Source organism: Thermothielavioides terrestris, chromosome 1 (assembly GCF_000226115.1).
Source record: "Thermothielavioides terrestris NRRL 8126 chromosome 1, complete sequence".
In the NCBI taxonomy this organism is placed as follows: Eukaryota; Fungi; Ascomycota; class Sordariomycetes; order Sordariales; family Chaetomiaceae; genus Thermothielavioides; species Thermothielavioides terrestris.
Genome location: NC_016457.1, coordinates 5,396,354 through 5,414,436, shown reverse-complemented (window position 1 = coordinate 5,414,436; position 18,083 = coordinate 5,396,354). Strand labels below are relative to the sequence as shown.

Here is an 18,083-nt window from a genome sequence, read left to right as displayed (position 1 = left end):
GTGACAGACGGCATTCGAAGTGAATCGCTCTGGGGGTATACTACCGCTATGATGTCTCACACAACAAGTAAGTTTACCGACAAGCCCCGTCCCGGGACGCAACACCTTTGATCAAATCTTTGCCTTACCAGCACCGCCCGCCAAGTCCGGCTTAACGGGAATCTTGGGATGGTCACCCGCCAGCGCCAACCCAGTCACCCTCTCCAGCTCCTCCACCGCCTCGTAGGCCCGCCCGAGGGGCACCTTGATGGTGCGAAACCCGGCCGCCCGCGCCGCCCGCAGGTTCTCCCCGATGTCGTCCAGGAAGACGACATCCCTGGCCGCCACGCCGTCCGCCCACCCCAGCGCCCGACCCCGCGCCGACCCCGCGTGCGCCCGCGCGAACTTGTCCACCCGCTCCAGCGCCAGCCGGTAGATCCGCGGGTCCGGCTTGCGCAGGCCCTCGTGTGCCGACGACACCAGCACGTCGAAGAGGCCCGTTAGGAAGGGGGGGATCTGCGCGCGGTCGCCGTCGTGGCCGGCCGGGAATTTCACCGTGTTGCTCAGCCCCGCCACCAGGTACTGCCCGCTCGCGCGCACCGCCCGCGCCGCCGGGTACATCCACGGGTCGGGCACGCGCGCGGCGGACATCATGGCGTGGAAGAGATACTTGCCGTCGATCTGGGGCATGGGCGGGATCTGCGTGGGTTCTGGTGCGGGGAGTGGCGGGCCGGAGGTCGGCGGACTGCTGGTCTGCGCCTGCTGCTGCTGTTGTTGCTGCTGATGGGCCAGGTAGAAGGCCTTCCAGCGGGCCGGGTCGTGCAGGTCGCGGTTGAAGCCCGCGAAGAAGGCCTCGTCCAGGGGGATGCTGCCGGTCTCGAGACGCTGCCAGAACCCCGAGGGTGCGCTCCGCGAGATGGAGTAGTTGATCCAGCCCGTAGGGATGCCGTGGCGGAGCTCGTAGTCGAGGATGGCTTGGAAGGGGGAGGCGGTCTCGGAGGCGAGTTAGCTCTGGTGAATGTGGTATGGAGAACACATGCTAGAATTGCATACTAGGACGCCGCCAATGTCGAAGAGTATGACCTTGGGTCGCTTGACCGGGGGGGACGGCGACGGCGACGGCGACAGCGTTGGTGGCATGGTGTCGATTGCTTCCAAGATGACTTCAACAGGAAATTCTTCGGCGAACATGTTATCGCGGAAGACCTGCGCAGCTGCAGTACGATGGTGGCAGCCAAACCATGGTTGTATAAGAGACGCCCGCTCTCCGTCCCTGGGCCGAGCCGCGATTGGGACGCCCGGCCCGGGGCTCGAACGGAGCCCGGCCAGCGAGGCTCTGAACCTCGGCTCGGCATTGGGATCCACTTGGCTGGTTCCAATAGTTATCCGCTAGTTAGCGTTATTATGTAAGCAATTTTGGCGTCCCCAACCCTGCTCGCTCTCACCGCCTTCGTCCCCCACCCCAATCCATGTTAGGGCTGTGGGGTGAAATTTGGGCGCACGAAAATGCACGTCCCGCGAATTTCGCTCCTTCGATTCTGCAACCCGTGAGCCGACCTGTCGAGTACGCACCGCCCACCGACAAGCAGTCAAAATGGTGAGTTGACACGCGACGTCGCCAATGCGGCACTGCCGGATAGATGTTGAGAGTCAATGCAAGATGCTTCGGACGGGGGGAAGAAGATTCTGAAGCGCAAATTGCTGACTCGGGGATCGCGACTTTCAGGCCTTCCACAAGCTGGTCAAGAACAGCGCGTACTACAGGTGAGCAGACCCGACCCAGAATGTCGACTGAGTGAGAAGTGAGAAAGACAGACTGGTGCTGACCTTGTGCAGCCGCTTCCAGACCAAGTTCAAGCGCAGGAGACAGGGCAAGACTGACTACTATGCCCGCAAGCGCCTGATCACCCAGGCCAAGAACAAGTACAATGCGCCCAAGTACCGCCTGGTCGTGCGCTTCACCAACCGCGACATCATCACCCAGATCGTGACCTCGGAGATCAACGGCGACAAGATCTTCGCCTCCGCCTACTCGCACGAGCTTCGCGCCTACGGCATCCAGCACGGCCTGACCAACTGGGCCGCTGCCTACGCCACCGGCCTGCTCCTCGCCCGCCGCGTCCTCAAGAAGCTCGGCCTCGACGAGGATTTCGTTGGCGTCGAGGAGCCGGATGGAGAGTACAAGCTCACCGAGGCTGCCGAGACCGACGATGGCGAGCGCCGCCCCTTCAAGGCCTTCCTCGATGTCGGTCTCTCGCGCACCTCGACCGGCGCCCGCGTCTTCGGCGTCATGAAGGGTGCCTCGGACGGCGGCATCCTGGTCCCCCACTCGGAGAACCGCTTCCCCGGCTACGACATCGAGACCGAGGAGCTCGACGCCGAGGTCCTGAAGAAGTACATCTTCGGCGGCCACGTGGCTGAGTACATGGAGACGCTCGCCGACGACGACGAGGAGCGGTACAAGAGCCAGTTCGTCAAGTACATCGAGGACGGCGTCGAGGCGGACTCGCTCGAGGAGCTCTACGCCGAGGCCCACAAGGCCATCCGCGAGGACCCGTTCAAGAAGTACGAGAGCGACGCGCCCAAGAAGAGCAAGGAGGAGTGGAAGCAGGAGTCGCTCAAGTACAAGAAGAGCAAGCTCACCCGCGAGGAGCGCCGGCAGCGCGTGCAGGCTCGGATTGCCGAGCTCCGGGAGGAGTAAATTGGCTTTGTTTTGCGAGGGACTGGTCGCATCGTCTTGGGCTCGTTATCATGACTGCTTGTTCTTTAGGAGTTTTCTCGTGCAGCAACACCACGTCGGGCGTGGGGCACATGGGGCACATGGGGTAAATGACCAGGGTTCACCAAAAACAATGCCAATCACCTTCCGGGTTTGCTTTGTGCAGGCGACGTAGTGGTCCAGACCTCTTGGCATGGCTGTGACGCAAGAGCCGGTTCAAACCGGCAATTTGGCGTTTCGTTTGGAGGTCGTCGCGGGGCACGGCAGCCGCTTGTGGGATCTCCCACACCACAAGTACACCAGTAATGCTCAAGGTAACAAGTAGAGCTTTGCAATCGCACGGTTGATCGACCCAGGGCGGTGCCTCGATCTTTGCCGGTCCATGAAGCGTAGTGTATGTATCACACAGCTCCAGATTGTTAGCGGTACTGTCCATGAGGCCATGCGGACACTTGCCCACACGGCGGCCGAGGAGGTCATTGCCGGATTAGGATGAGTGCATGCGCATGTGACTGCACTGGTCTGTGTGGGGGATTCCCAGACATCGGTGGCGAGTTCATGGCTCGGTCTGTGGAAGTCCAGGAAAGGTGTATCTAGTTGTAGGTGATACTGAATGGTAAGCTCGCCAAGGTAGGCACTGTGATAGTGAAGGTGCCTTACGTTTCACTGCTATACTGGCAACGGGGCAGGTTGTGACGGAGTCCCTAGCTGTGGTTAACGTTAAGCGGCGCCTCGGGAAGGTCCGGCTTGACGGAAGGCTAGGCAGACTAATCCTTCAGCCCTCGGGGAGTGCTAACGTGAACGCATATCCGCAAGACTACCTACCTACTTACACAGTAAGACATCTGCAGGGCTGGCAGGGCAGAACACCCCGCGTCTATTTTACACTACACCACAACAGTGTAGCGTACTTGGAACGGGCCGTTGCTGATCGCCGTATGTACGGAATACTGTGGGTTCTGTATCTTCGGGTGTAAGGAAGCAACAACCTCCAAGTCCTCCCTACCTTAGGTACTTCCAGGTTTGACGGTGCAGCAGTTCCCAAAATGGGTGTAAACCAGGTTTGCATGCTTGGAGCTCTCGGAGGGAGGCCATCAACGTCGAAGCGTGTAACTCCAGCTAAGTTTTGGTGTTACTAACTGGTTTTGGGCCCAAACCGAAGGAGATCCGGGGTCACCCGCCCTGGCGGCCACTCTCCGTTCGCCGCCGCCGCCGAGCACTCGTTGAGACCTTCAATTTCCGGACCCCGATCTGCAGGCCGCGAAGCCGCGAGATATTGTTTTCCGAGTAGCGAGCTTCCGGGTAGGCCCGTTCCACCAGAAGGCAATTTTCCACTAGTTCTTCTCGCAGCACACACGCGCTGCATCGCATTTCTGCAGTTGACTTGCGAACCTGGGTCGTCCCTAGCGAGCACCCTGTCCCATCCGGTCTGCTGCGGTCAGCCTAAGCAGCCTAGGGTTCCTGGTGTCTGTCGTCCGGGTTCCTTTCGCCACCGACTGGCCTCGACTTCCGCACCCACGCAGCAAGCAAGCTACTGTGTTGCGCTTGTCTTAGCTCACCTCAGTTTACCGAAGCTGAGTGCGCAAAACAAGCCTCTCGGCTCAGCCACGCCTCATCAACAAAAAGCAAAGGGGGCAGAGAATTAATCTCGTCCCGTCCCGTCACGCATCCTCGTCGTCGCAGAGAGCGAGTCGCGCCACCGTCTGTTAGACTGTTACTTCGGGGACTAATCGAGAGGCACGCGACCCCACTGCTGCTTTCCAACTCTGCACCGCACCCGACAAATGTTTTGATTAAGCTCACTCAGCTTAACCGAGACGATGGCTTCCCTCAATTCCATTCAGTGGCATCAGTGACGGCCTGCCGCCGACAAAGAGCCCGCTATCCGACGCCGAGCGCTTGAGCCGCGACGGTTGGATCAATACATTTCGACGCTTCGACTCTCCCTTTCCTGACTCTCTCGAGGGGCGCCCTTGCATCGTTCGATTTCCTGCGTCTCTGCCGGCCATTTTGCGGAGGGTTTTTGGGCTTAACGCTCTAGGTCAGCCAATTGAGGCAGCCTGGTTCGTGGCGTCCTTTTTGCCGAATCATCAACGTTCGCGGGGTAGGTGTGGTGTAGCTGTGGTGGTGCAGCCGACATGAGCAAGATGGAGACCGTCCACGGTCTGGATGTCAGCTGGATGACGCACGGGAATCCCAAAGGTTTGCAGCCCACCACCCGTGACATTGTCCTGGAAATTCTGCATCGAAAAGAAAATGCGGCTAATGCAGATATCAAACTTCCCAGACAGGGTTGCGAGAAATGCGACAACACGGCCAAGATCGTCGTCCAATTCCCCTCCGGAACCCCCTCCGGACCCCCCTCCGGACGCGGCCCCCAATCATCCCCCGTCGCCAGCGGTTGTGAATGGCAGGTCGACGGAACAGGCGAAACAGCAAACCACGCCCACCCGACAGAATCTCGTAAGGACAAGCTCCGACGAGAAAAGACCAGCGTCCTTATCGCCCACCCCGCAACGGCGCAATTCTTGGTTCTCCAACATCTCGTCCAAGTTCTCGTCTGGGGGCGGCGCCGTCTCCCAAAGCCCACCGCAGGCGAGCACCGCCTCGCCGAAGCTTGCCGAGTTCTCCGTGCCCAAGGTCACCCCGGCTAAGAACGCCGTCCTCCAACATGCGTCGAAACACGAAGGCGAGGGCCCCTACACCCCGGCTCCGCCGCGCTCATCGCAGACGGGCCTGTTCCAAGTCTTCCGTCGGCTCTCGTCCTCCAGCGGCACGCTCAGCCCCAACATGAAATCGCACAACCACGGGCTGGTGGAACGGCGCGTGCTGAATGTCGATCGCCACCGGGAGCGCTGCGCCATCAATGGGCTGAACCAGGCCAAGCTCCGGCGCGTGGCCTTCTGCGTCGACGTGGAGATTGCACCCATGCCGAAGTACGCGGATGAGGTCGACGAGAAAGACCGGAGGGATGTTCGGGCGATCAAAGACCAAAAGAAGAAGATCAAGGAGAGGGGCGAGGGCGAGGCTCTGAAGCACCCCAGGACGGCGGAGAGACAAAAGGAGGTGGGTGGTGAGACCAGGGCTACCGGCGAGGAGGTCCCCAAGGAGCCGCCAAAGGAGGGCGTCGAGACCAGCAGCGAGCCAAGGGCGAGCGTAGACAGCACGTCCGAGAAGATCGCGGCGGCTGACAAGAAGAGGGAGAAGAAGAAGAAGAGCGAGGAAGAAAGGAAAGCCAGGAAAGAAAAGAGGCGGAAACAGGCCGAGGCCAACGGCACCATACCCATGGAGCTACACTACGACAGCGACTCGTCCTCCAGCGGCTCGGTCCCGCGCCCGGGTACGCCGAAAACGCAGACGGTGCCGACCACCAACCCGGTCAGGATATACCGCCGGTGCTGCCAGCTCAGGGAAACACCGATTCTTCGGAAGATTACGGAGCAGCTGATGGACCCGGCCAATTGCTCGACCGAGGTCGGCGTGGTGGAGAAGCTCGATTTGAGCGGCTACTGGATGCAGCTGACGGACCTCGTCACGCTCGGCGACTACTTGGCCGTCGTGCCCGTCAGGGAAGTCATCCTGGAGAGCTGCGGCTTAACGGACGAGGGTCTCCGCGTGATCCTCGCGGGGCTGCTCGCGGCCAAGAAGCCCAAGGGCAGGCGACGTAAGCACCCGCTCAATGGGCCGGACGGCCTGACCGACCAGGGCGGCGTGGTCGAGCGGCTGGTTCTGAAGAACAACAAGATCGGCCCGGAGGGGTGGAAGCACCTCTGTCTGTTCATCTACCTCTGCCGGACGCTGAAGAGCCTGGACTTGTCAGGGATCCAGTTCCCTCGACAAGCCGACCCGGCCGGCCCTGTGAACGGCAGCCCGACTCCGGCGGAGCGCCAGCCGCAGGGTCTGTGCCAGTTGCTATCCAAGTCGCTTGGGGAAAGACTCGGCGGTTCTACGCTCAGCCTGCTGGGGCTGGGCCAGACGGGCCTCAACACCGAACAGTTGGGGTCCGTCATCGACGGCGTGATCCGGTGCGGCGTCAAGCGACTGAACCTCGCCAACAACCATATCGACTCTGAGGGTCTCGCCCACGTTGCGCGGTTTCTCAAGACCGACTTCTGCGAGGGGCTCGATCTGGGCGGCAACGACCTGCGGGACGGGTTGGCTACGCTGGCTGAGGCCCTTTCGGCGGAGCGCTGCCCGCTGTGGGCGCTCAGTCTGGCCGACTGCAACCTTACGCCGTCGTCGCTTTGCAAGCTGCTGCCGACGCTGGCGAAGATGAAGGAGTTCAGGTTCCTCGATCTGTCGCATAATCACGAGCTGTTCAGCACGAATCCCAGTGCGGTATCCGTGCTGAGAAGGTGAGTCTTTACCGTGCGCTTGCTGCTGGCTTTCTATGTGCCCTGCTGATCCTGTCTTGTAGATACCTCCCCAAGATGGCATGCCTGAAGCGCATCCACCTGGCCGACTGCGCTCTGAGTCCGGAGCAGGCCATCGCCCTTGCCGAGATCCTGCCCGAGATCACCGGCCTTGCCCACATCAGCTTCCTGGAGAACCCGCGGCTCGTGGAGCTAGCCACCAACGCCAAAACAGAGGAGGCGCAGGAGGAGGCCTGCGCACTGTTTGCGTCGCTGCTGGCCGCCGCGAGGGTGTCGGACAGCCTGGTCTGCGTCGACATCGAGGTGCCCAGCGAGCAGTCGAGCGACCTGGTCAAGGCCATGGCGAAGCAGGTCGTCGCCTACTGCCTGCGCAACATGGAGCTGGCGGCCGTCACTGCAGCCGAGGGCCAGGCCGAGGTGCTCGCCAAGCCTGATCTGGCCTACCCGCACGTGCTGCAGCGTCTGGTCGGGCGCGATATCATGGTGTCCTCGGATATGGATGCCGACGTTGACGCCGCGCCGGATGAGGACTACGTGATCGGCGGCACCGGCGTCGTCAGGGCGCTGACGTGCTGCCTCAAAAACCGCGGCGACGAGTCAAGGCGGCAGTCGGGCGAGTTCATCCGCGACGTCGAGAACGGCGTGTCTCGGCCGCCGCGCGCCGTGCCGAGCGGAGGCAAGGCCAAGGAAACCTCCAAGCACCTGCTGCTGAGCGCCCGGAAGATCAGGCTGCGGCTGCAGCCGGCGATCGACAAAGCCAGGGCTGCCGGCAAAGATTCACCGACGTACCGTATGTTCTGCTTTCCCCGCCCGGTCCTCTTCTCCTGAGCAGCTTACTAACCCTTACGTTCACAGACCGCCTCATGTTCCTCGACAATACCCTCGCCGGCATCATCAAGCGCTTTGAGGACGAGTTCCCCGACACGCGCGTCTCGGTCGACAGCGGCATTGCCCTTCCCCCAGGCGAGGAGGGCCCGACCTCTTCCACCTCCCCCGATACAGACCCCACCCACCGCACCGCCGCTGCCGCCGCCGGGCGCGACTCCCTCTCGGAGGACAACGAAGACGACTTGTCGCACATCCGCGACGACGAAACAGCCATCAAATCGCCCTCCCTCTCGCGCTCCAACTCGCTCCTCTCCCTCAACTCCAAGGCGCTCGCCCACGAGGAGGCCCGCGTCCTCCGCGCCGGCCACAAGTTCCGCGCCGGCGACATCGCCGCCCCCGGCTCGCCCACCAGCCCGGGTCGCCGCCACCACCAACATGATGGTGACGACAACGACAACGAGGACGACGCTGACGCAGGCGACCCCGGCCCGTCGGGCGTCGCCATGGTCGGCGCCGACCCCGCGCACGCGCGCCTGCTGCACGAGCTGTTCGAGGAGGTCGCCGACGAGGAGCTCAAGCGCGAGGCGCGCGAGCGCGGCGTCGTCGCCGTGTTTGAGGCGCGCAAGGACGAGATCCGCGAGCGCCTGCGCGCCGCCGATCCCGTGCATTGGGCGCGCTTTGTCGAGAGCCAGGAGATGGCTAGGGCGAATGCGAATGTTAGGTTAGTTTGAATGATGGGGACGCCGGCTGCGGGAGGGTTGGCCATGGCCGCGGTGGGGATGAGGACTGCGGGTATTTGTTGGGGGAGGAGGGGGGGAGGCGGCTGTGGTGCATAAGGAAGCTAACCAGGGGCGCTGATACCGTAGGTATCTAGGTTCATAAACACCTGGTTGCACTGGTATGAGGTGGATGATTTTTCTTGCTTGAGAGTTAGCGGCCGCATTTGAGGTTTTTGCTCAAGTTTGAGGAGGGCGGGGTTGTGGGAAGGCAAAGAAAGCAGCGCCCAGCACCTCAACCCGCCGGTGGATCGAGTCTCTGCTTATCTACTTTGCTGAGCAATGGGGCGTTCAGACCGAGACTAAGGGATCTTGTGGCTTGGTGGAGGTGGGAGGGTAGGGGAGTTGGCCGTGCCGAGGATAGGGGATAGGGGATAGCGTTTGTCTTCCAGGCCCCATCAGAGGTCGTTGCTTTTCAACAAGTTTGAACCAGGCGCGAGAAGGTGAAGTTTCATGGCGGCAAGACAAGAGGAAAAGCCCTTGAGCGCGGGTTGAGCGTCGTGGGAGGTGAATACATCACTCAAGTGCACTTTCGTTTGCTCTAACTCCCTTAGATGGACAGGTTGACTTGCGTGTTATCCATCGTTGCATTGTCCGGAGTTTGGACCCTGTGTCTAGGTTCTTCTACGTTCGGTCCTCCGCTGGGAACTCTGGTTTCTGTGCTTGACTGGAGAGACGGCGCACAGGCGTGACAGGGGCGCTCTAAACGTGCTTGGGACTGCGGGATCTATGGGCCATCGATTCTGTCATAGTGAAAAGGGCAGTTCTTTGTTCCTCAATTGCGTGCTCTGGGTGATTTGGCCACAGCCCTCGAGGTCTTCTGATATCTTGCTGAATCCTTGAGGCACTTATTTGAATCTGAGATTGTAGTATCTGCCTAACTGACTTGAAGTTCCGTTTGTGGCGTGTTGGGCTTTACTCTGTTACTCTTGAAGGGGATTTTCAACACTTCCACTCTCCTCCTGTAGGAGAAGGGGCGAACCCCTTCCTTCTCTGTCCGCTGTCAGGAGGAGAGGGAAGTGAAATCCGGCCGAAGCAGGGGATCTACCGTGAGGAGACTTCCCAACTCACTACATACCGTTGACAATGTCTATGCTTGGAAAAGGAAGACAACACCATACCGTTGTTCTCTTCATAGCCGCAATGCTTGTGTGATAATCCGCATGTCGATGGTCTGCCGATGACCACACCCCTTTTCTAGCAGCAGCAATGCTGTGGAAGATTGGGCTTCATATCCCAGCCCTTGGCCTAGTCTCAAGATGCTGCGTTTGGGAAGCAAGCAATATCCGCCATGTGAGCATCACATGCAATTCCTGACGATTGTATTGTGCCAACCAGGATATCATGAACATATTACAGCCGGCTTTCTCCTCGTCAACGCCATGTCCACCCTGCAACGCCTTCCGAACTCCAATTCCATGCCCCACGCGGTATATCCCACAGCAGTGAATTTTTTTCGCAAAGCTCCAGCCAAGCATGAAAGACAGGAAACATGGCCAGTCGTCATTGGCCCGACGACCCCGTGCTGCTCGCCACGCTTGACGGCCTCGGCGGCGGCACCGGCGGTATGATGCTCCCTCCTTCTTCCCTCCGCATGGGCACCCCGCCCATCGCACCGTGCGGCATCCCCGGCACCGACGGCGCCTCGGGCGGCACCTCGCCATCCTCGCCGGCGCTCCCCACGATATCCCCCAGCTCGGCGGCGGCGGCCGCCGCAAGCTGCTGCTCGGAGGCCAACCGCTGCAGCTCCTCCAGGCGCTTCTTCTCGGCCACGTCGATCAGGTCGTCGTCGTCGCTCCAGCAGGGGTCGTCGTCGTCGAGGTAGGGCATGGCCATGCGCTTCCAGAAGCGCAGCTGCTGGCGCACGGCCTTGGCGTCGACGCGGCGCTCCCAGCGGGCCTCGTCGGCGTCGTAGCGGGCGCGGAAGCGGCGCAGCGCCTCGTTGGCGGCGGCGGCGCGCGCCTGCATCTCCCAAATCTGCTCGCGCAGGCGCGAGTTCTCGGCGCGCGCCTCGGCCAGCTGCGCGCGGTAGCTGCGGTGCCACGCGGCCACGTCGGCCACGTGCTTGGCCTTGTACTCGTGGAACTGCCGCAGCATGGTGGCGAGCGCGGAGGCGTACTGGCTGAGCAGCGCCGCGTTGGCGTCGCGCGAGAACTTGGCTTTTTCGAGCGCTTCGGACAGGATCGAGATGAGCGTGTCGAGGTTCGCTTCTTGGGCTTTTGTTTTTCACACCCTGCTGTGTTAGTCCAGTCCGGGGCAAACGGCAAGAGAAGAGGAGGGAACATACCCTTCGCCTCGTCCGCGGCCGACTCGATCACCTCGTCGTTCCCGAGCGCGTGTGCCCTCGCTAGATTTCGCACACGCCCCACGCCGGCCACAACCTCCTCCAGGGTGCGCTGGTTGTCGGCCAGCTGGCGGCTCAGCTCCTCGACCATCTGGTAGATGTAGCCGAGCTCGGTATGGTGGCCGGCGGGGGTGGGGCCGTGCATGCCGCCGGCCATGTTGCCGCCGTTCATGCCGTTCATGGGGACGAGCTGCGGTTGAGGTTGCGGTTGCGGTTGCAGTTGCGGCTGCAGTTGGGGCTGTGACGGCGGCTGCGGCGTCACGCGGTGCTGCTGGTGATGCTGGCTCGATTGCGGCTGTTGTGTGCGCGCGGCCGAAGACGAAGGCGTCAAGGGCAAGAGCGGGCCGTGGCTTGAAGTTGATGAGTTCATGGTGTCGGTGACCCGGACCTTACCGCTACCCAGTAATTACCGTTGTTACGGTAGCGGTTACGGTAGCTAAAGCCCCTGCAGACAAGGGATCAGGGCTTTCTTAGCAGGTACGGTAACTTTTGTCCTGTAGGATGTTTTCGATGGGAACAGGTCCCTCGAGAGAAGAACCCACGCAAAGGTTCCTGATTGTCGTTGTCGGTTAGGTATGGCAGCATTTCGTCAAGTCCCGGTTGTGTCACATTGTGCTTGGTGTGCGTCTCTGCAGGAGAACAATTCATCACCAACACTCATCTGATTGTGATCTGCTTGTTGCACACCCAGTTAGCCCAGCCAGAGCACCGAATGTACCGTACTCTGTACAGATCCGTACTGTGTACCTATCCGTAACTGGGGTACCAAAATGTGCCTTCTGATTTACCTGGTAGCTCCCCCACATGCCACTTCAACTGCACTATTGATCAACACGCAGTTTGCCCGTTGTTAGCCCGTTGTGAGCTGCGCTCATGGAAACGCGGATAGCTGCATAACTACCCCAGCTTGACATTGCCAGGGAGTCCTAGACATTTGGTCCATGGGCGTCTAGGCCGTTGGCGGACAGCGCTTTGCAGTTTGCCCTCCCTCGACTCGCAGATGTCGAATATGACGTTGAGGTGGTGAAAGCCGTGGCGGACTCACGGAATTAGAAACCCATTGAGAAGCCACCCTGCTCTCGACCATTTCAACGACTTAGACCCGACTTCGCGAGAACAGCGTGTGCAACACCAGCAGCCATGTCGTCGACACCCACGCCCGGGAAACTCCCCGTGTCGCAGCAGGGCCGGACGCCCTCGCAGCCGCAACACGGAGCTGCGGCGACTCCCCAAGTCTCAACGCCCTTCTCAGTCGCACAGGCCGCGTTTTCGCCCCATGGGCCGCGGTCGTCGCCCCAGCAGGTAAAGAAATCATCGCCCGCGACCATGGCTTCGGCGAACCTGGGCCGCCCCAGCGCGCCCGTGAACTTCGCCAGTCCGTCCGCTGACGCCGCCATCGGCTCCATGGAACTGGGAGCCGGCTTGGATATGGGCCTCCGCAGTCTCGGCACCTTGGGCAGAGCCAGCGACGACGAGAGGGCGAGGCGCTTGGACGCCGTCATCTCCATCCTCAGTGTACGTTCGCCTTCGTCTCGGCCGCCCCTGATGGCCCTCTGACTCACTCTCCCGCAGCGGAATAAAGGCCTCGTCAGTGAGGCCGGACTGGAGAGGCTGGTGCAAAAGCTCGAGCTGGAATCCGTGTGGGAGAACTCCATGGACAGCAGCGACAAGCGGACCCTCTACATTGCCGGGTCCGCCCTAGAGCTTGTCGTCGAGTTTTCGAACAACGTCGTCCAGTCGGCCGTCCTGAGCTTCCCGGAGTCGGCCGAGATCGTAAACAAACATGCCAAAGCTGCCGGCGAGATCCTTTGGAACGCACTGCGGCTTCGCGACGGCCAGAGCCCGCTGACCAAATCACTGGCGCCCTTCGCCGCCAACTTTGAGCGCCTCGCTGCACTGGACAGGCTGAGCATCAACCCCGGACTTAATTTGTACGAGGCTGTAGCCGGCATCTACGAGAGCCTCAGCCGCCTCCACACGTGGGAGCTGCAAAAACTTCGCCAGGAGCCCTCGCTCGAGGGCAAGAGCGACGCGGCCCTCGAGAACCTCGTCCTCTGCACGAAGAGCGGGACGCCGGCCATGAACGCGAGAGGTCGCGTGGGCATGACGCTCGACTACTGGCGGGAGAAGAGGCTTCAGCCGGTGCCCCCAGACTTGGCTGCGTGGGTGGACGAGCACGAGACCATCTGGAGCATCCTCATCGGCTGTGCTCCGCTCAGGGAGATTGGCGTCAGCCCGGTCCGCATCTCAGACAGGTGGATCGGCCCCAACGTCGAGAAAACTCCGCTTCCGGATGAGCTGCATACGGGTGGTCCAGTCATCGACTGGCTGGAGCCCGACAGTACGCTTCTCCCCGCCTCTGATCCGACAAGGCCCGATCCGATGCAGCCCGATGCGTCACTGCTGGGGCCGCGCCTGCCCGAGGTCGTGTTCCACGCCACTTTCGAGCCTCCTGTCCATATCCCACTCAACCTATGGCAGCACCTGCAAGAGCTAGGCTGTGCGATGGACGAACCCGCTGGTGCGGACGTGCAGTCCTTTGACAGCCTCATCGTTCCCTCTCCGCCAGGACAAGCCTCCGATATTACAGAGACGAGAATCGTCACCTTCGACAAGAAAACGTCGTTCGCCCCGCCAAATGACCCGACAAAAGTGTCGTCGAGGACTCATGCGAATACGCTCGTGGTCCATAAGGCGGTCCTCAGTCGGACGCTGTCCGGGCTCGCCTTCTCACACCCGCAGCAGCTGGTTGCCGTGCTCCCCTTCCTTCGGCAGTACATCTTTCTGGCCGTGCTGCTTGAACACAGCTTTAAGGAGGCGCCCAATGCTGGTGCACTGGACGGGTCCCGGACATCCTCCACCCCTAACGGCCGAACCGCTGCCACCAAGGACGCAACAACATCTACTGCCACTACAGCAACAACAAACCAAGACGACCTCCACGATTTGATGGCCAAAGCAGCCGAGGAACCACCGGCCAGCGACGCGGGGAAGCCACTCAAGATCGATATCTATCTGACCCTCACCACCGTGCCAAGATTGCAGGTCATCTTCCCATTCCGGAGTGAACACCAACTGGCTAGCGTCACGCTCGAGATCCAAGAGAACGGCCGGGTGAGGGTAGTCGAGCAGAATGTGCTCGACGACAGCAACATGGTGGCGCCCAACGGCCGCCAGAGGCGCGTGGAGGACATCGGGGCGCTGCTGGAATATTTTGAGGACATTGGCAAATGGGTTGAGTTCATGAGGACGCGGTGGACATGAGCTTCGCTCCTGTCTTTGCGCTACCTTTTCTTCCTCTCTCCCCGTCTTGGGAGGCATGATGTCGACGGGAGGATCTCAGCAGCTCCAAGACATGTACAGAATACAGAAACGGGTAGGCTTGGAAAGGCGGCAGATAGTCGTTGGCGGTGATACCCTGGTTTTAACAAGAGCATTGGTCTCAGATGTGAGCATTCGCATGTCTACGTGTACGCATAGGTGGCATGTGGGAGAGATCATTCCGCGACCAAGTCACAACAACAACAACGGGGACAACAACGAGGATCGGTTGTATGCATTGTTTACACATTACCCAACTTGGCCACGCGGAGCCTCACAGACGGCACGCAATTAACTACCACAGCAGTGAAGCAGAAAATGAGATTGCAAGTCGAGCAGGAAATCTCCCATCGTCATGCGCCCTACGGAATTCACATGCTTTAGTGTGCCTCGCATCAGCCGTATTCATTTCCCTCTTGTTCATGCAAGATGAAAGGGGGGACAGCTCCTCGCCTAGACGGGAATAAAATGATGACATGTGCGTTGCAACGAACATACGCTACAACATGCATAATACGGAAGTCGCTACCAAAAGAATCCGCACACCGCCTTGAATGCCAAGCCTGTAAGCCATTGAATTACACCCCGCACCATCCCCCCTGAATCCGACTCTCCAAGATCCAACGCTCTCCTGGATCCAACTACACTACCTAATTAGAAAAGAATGAAGCTATTCAGTACTAGGCCCAGGAGCCGAAACAACATCTTGTCGACGTACATTTGATCTTCCTTCTGTATACTCGTTCTCGCCCTCGCAACGAATAACCTCCTAAATGTGGTGTAGGATCCGTTCGATCCACCGTTGTATCCTCCATTGTTCCAAATCATCCTACGCCTGCTTCCAGACTATCTCTGCCTAGCTTTTGCTCTTTAGAGCTCCCTTCTTCGTTGTAACCCGCTTCAAATGCGGCCAACACGGCTCAATCATATTGAAATCAAGGGAGTTGGGGCACCAGATCATCCTCGATACTTCCGCGACCGAGAAGATACCTACCTGGATCTGTATGTCTATGTAAATACCGACTAATTCTGCCGGCTCAATTGAGGGCGGTGTGCGGATTCTTTTGGTAGCAACATCCGTACACTAGCTGCATTGCCTTCCTTACCCGTTGTTTATCTCAGGTATTTTCGGTTTTAATTAGATCTACTGTGTATAGTGCAGGCGCAAGCTCCTAGTGTAGTATACATACACTAGCGTATCGGGAGGTCCGGAGGAACGGGATGGATGGACGAAGCGCGGCACAGCGGTTCCTAGATCTGCTTTCCCGTTTGCATTCATGCATGCAGGTACGGATATGCCCTGCTGTGTGTCCGTGGTAGTGTAGCACGGACTCCCCATGGCGTGGTTCGTTCGAGTGTTCGAGCGGAACGTGTTTGCGCTATGATTGCGCTGCCCTCAGGACAACACGGATAAATTATAATCATTATGCGATTACGGAATATAGCACTGAAGTTTCCATAGCGCGCCATGGGGGGGTGGCAAAACGATCTCACATCCGTTTTCCAGCAGGCAATCAAATATATAGCCGGAAGGTATTCTTGAATTTTTAAAACCATCACTACGAAAGTCACCTAGCCAAATCTCCTTTCCTCTCAAAGTACAATATAGCTAAAGAGATGTCCTCCAACGTAGAAGAGTATCTTACGAATATCTTCTACTAAGGGGACTATTTTCTAAAGGAAATATTTCAGGTAGGTGGTGAGTTTAGGAAGGAGTGACCGGTAGGCGTTTGTTTTGAAGGTGAAAAATTTCGGTCTAGAGGACCCTCTGAGACCTAGAAAATAGGAGTCATGACCGTTTTGGCACCCCCCCCCCAGCGCGCTATGGTTACTCTTCCTCTCGTCAGTTTGTCCTTTGCAGCGATGTGGGGATACCCAAGCTGTGTTCTGCACGGATCAGATAACGTGAGGTGGGATGCACGGCGCGCAGAGAAGACATTGCTGTGTCTGTGTCTAGTGTACTGTTTCCGTACAGTAAAATCCAGTCGTGGAACGGTGACTGACCTCTCGCAGGGAAGAAAAACAAAAGAAAAAAAAAAGAGGCAGACGCGACGCGACTGAGGTTCAAAAAAAGAAAGTCGGGGGTGGCGTGTGTCGAAGGCTTGTCGATCATGGGCGGCGGTTGGTTCTCCGCCCACCGTTCCTCCTCCCCCCGGACTGCCGTCAACGACCAGGGTTCCAGGGTCGGCGGGGCAGTCCAGTCGGAAGTTTGGGATCGCCGCGGTCGCTGCAGACTGGTGGGAGGCAGAATGGAGACTCAGAAGAGGGAGGGGAACCTGGCCGAGAGGGAAAGAGCCCAGGAGGCCGTGGGGGGAAAGCGTGAAGGGGAAGGAAAAGGAAAGTGGGATGGAGCTGGGGCTTGCAGCTTTTTCCTTTTGGGACAAGGCATTGCGGCTTATCTTTCAATTTCTTTTCCCATTTCCGCGTTACTCGCCCGATTGGGACTCAATGGAAAGACCCGGCAGCGAAGAAGATGTTGGTTGGACGCGGCCGTGGAAGAGGTGCGCATTTGTTGTCATTTGGACGCGTTCGGTCAAAAGTAAACAAAACTTAAGGAGAAAACAATGTGCTGCGAACTCCACCCTCGGGGCTGTTGAGTTGGCATCATGACTGTGACTGTTTGGGCCCTTGAGGCAAAGTTGGGGCGAAGGTGGCGAATTCCAGGTGGCGAGGAAGCCTAACGGTGTTTTGGGTCTTCAAAAAGGTGGCCAACCGGTCACTTTTGAGGCCTCAGAGAGGCAGGGCACGAAGAGGGCGTGGTGACACATCGCGCTTTTTCTGGAATGTGACGTGGAAGTACACGTTTCAAAGTGCGGACATGCATTCAGTTGCATTCTTAGGTGCGCCTGCCCAATATCAAGTGCTCCGTGCACAGGAGACCAGGTAAGCATTGCCTTGTTGAAAGAGCCAGGGCTTGACCTGACATCCAACGGTCTGCCAAGAGGGAACAATGAGGGAAGCACTGGTGGGGTCGGTCAACTGGATCTTGCATCTCTCCGCACACAAACACTGTGGGCCCTGTCTTGTGTGTTCGTCAGGCGATTGGTTCCGGATGGCGGGACGCAGTCCGTCCACAAAGGCCTGAGCACCGACCCAACACCGTGGGTGCGCTCGTCTCTTCCATCGAGATGGGAACTTCCACCGCTTTTGAGTCTCGAACATGGGCCATGGCAACGAACCATAGTGTTCATCCGGAGCGGTGAGACGCTGCCAGATGTGTTCGGACAGTCGTTTGTGTCTTGTGACCTCGTTCCTTGTAGGAATTACATCACATCCACGCGTGTTAGATTTCCGCCTCGACCATGGACACTATTATGACAGCCTGCAGCTTGCCGTGGCGATGCTTTGGGTCCAGCGATTCACTGTGTCGCCCTGCACAGCACACACCTAATAGCGGTACGCCTCAAGACGAAAGCACAGTTGCGAATCCAGAGGTCTCGAGGCCCATGGCCGGAGACGGCTGCCGTTTCAAGCCCAAGGTTGCAGAGTGGCGCAGCTCCCGTGCCACCCCCGGCCGGTTGGGTGGGGACCAAGACAACGCTAACGCCAGGCACGGCAGGGACCCCTTGCCACGACGCGTCCACTGCACGCGAAAACGCGTGAAATCCGTCCGTGTAAACAAGATGGGCCGTCCCATTTCTCTGGTGTGCTCTGCCATGTTGAGGTGCCCTCCTTCTTGCATGCACACACGATGTGATCGTCAAGCATTCGTCTGTCGAAAGATCCCTCGCCCACGGATTTTT

General features: G+C 59.3%; 5 protein-coding genes across 5 annotated transcripts; 3 read left to right on the top strand and 2 right to left on the bottom strand.

The window, feature by feature from the left end:
- Positions 1 to 111: 111 nt before the first annotated feature.
- On the bottom strand, positions 112 to 1,119 carry THITE_2042382 (uncharacterized protein; the record flags this gene model as incomplete). The annotated part of the gene is made up of 3 exons (XM_003649854.1): positions 112 to 689; positions 726 to 972; positions 1,033 to 1,119. 3 exons carry the CDS (start codon positions 1,117 to 1,119, stop codon positions 112 to 114), a joined length of 912 nt encoding a protein of 303 aa, XP_003649902.1.
- Positions 1,120 to 1,519: 400 nt separating this feature from the next.
- THITE_2063035 (60S ribosomal protein L5) lies at positions 1,520 to 2,867 on the top strand. The gene is made up of 3 exons (XM_003649853.1): positions 1,520 to 1,576; positions 1,706 to 1,743; positions 1,816 to 2,867. The coding sequence occupies exons 1-3, from the start codon at positions 1,574 to 1,576 to the stop codon at positions 2,678 to 2,680; spliced, it is 906 nt and encodes a 301-aa protein (XP_003649901.1). The 5' UTR covers positions 1,520 to 1,573; the 3' UTR covers positions 2,681 to 2,867.
- Positions 2,868 to 4,590: 1,723 nt separating this feature from the next.
- THITE_2109006 (uncharacterized protein) lies at positions 4,591 to 9,343 on the top strand. The gene is made up of 5 exons (XM_003649852.1): positions 4,591 to 4,900; positions 4,986 to 7,053; positions 7,116 to 7,861; positions 7,927 to 8,620; positions 8,766 to 9,343. The coding sequence occupies exons 1-5, from the start codon at positions 4,837 to 4,839 to the stop codon at positions 8,779 to 8,781; spliced, it is 3,588 nt and encodes a 1,195-aa protein (XP_003649900.1). The 5' UTR covers positions 4,591 to 4,836; the 3' UTR covers positions 8,782 to 9,343.
- A 1,033-nt stretch (positions 9,344 to 10,376) lies between these two features.
- THITE_25820 (uncharacterized protein) lies at positions 10,377 to 11,200 on the bottom strand (the record flags this gene model as incomplete). Its single annotated transcript, XM_003649851.1, has 2 exons — positions 10,377 to 10,891; positions 10,963 to 11,200. Coding segments are annotated over 2 exons (753 nt in total), but the record flags the coding sequence as incomplete, so codon positions are not given.
- An 834-nt stretch (positions 11,201 to 12,034) lies between these two features.
- Positions 12,035 to 14,394, top strand: THITE_2109003 (uncharacterized protein). The gene is made up of 2 exons (XM_003649850.1): positions 12,035 to 12,534; positions 12,592 to 14,394. The coding sequence occupies exons 1-2, from the start codon at positions 12,160 to 12,162 to the stop codon at positions 14,281 to 14,283; spliced, it is 2,067 nt and encodes a 688-aa protein (XP_003649898.1). The 5' UTR covers positions 12,035 to 12,159; the 3' UTR covers positions 14,284 to 14,394.
- Positions 14,395 to 18,083: the final 3,689 nt, after the last annotated feature.

Bases quoted from the DNA above. Each gene is read 5' to 3' on its own strand.
- THITE_2109006 (XM_003649852.1), top strand. From the start codon at position 4,837: ATGAGCAAGATGGAGACCGTCCACGGTCTGGATGTCAGCTGGATGACG. The intron at 4,901-4,985 runs GTTTGCAGCCCA...CAAACTTCCCAG, and splicing joins GACGCACGGGAATCCCAAAG to ACAGGGTTGCGAGAAATGCG. The intron at 7,862-7,926 runs GTATGTTCTGCT...TTACGTTCACAG, and splicing joins CAAAGATTCACCGACGTACC to ACCGCCTCATGTTCCTCGAC.
- THITE_2109003 (XM_003649850.1), top strand. From the start codon at position 12,160: ATGTCGTCGACACCCACGCCCGGGAAACTCCCCGTGTCGCAGCAGGGC. The intron at 12,535-12,591 runs GTACGTTCGCCT...ACTCTCCCGCAG, and splicing joins CCGTCATCTCCATCCTCAGT to CGGAATAAAGGCCTCGTCAG.
- THITE_2063035 (XM_003649853.1), top strand. The intron at 1,744-1,815 runs GTGAGCAGACCC...GACCTTGTGCAG, and splicing joins AAGAACAGCGCGTACTACAG to CCGCTTCCAGACCAAGTTCA.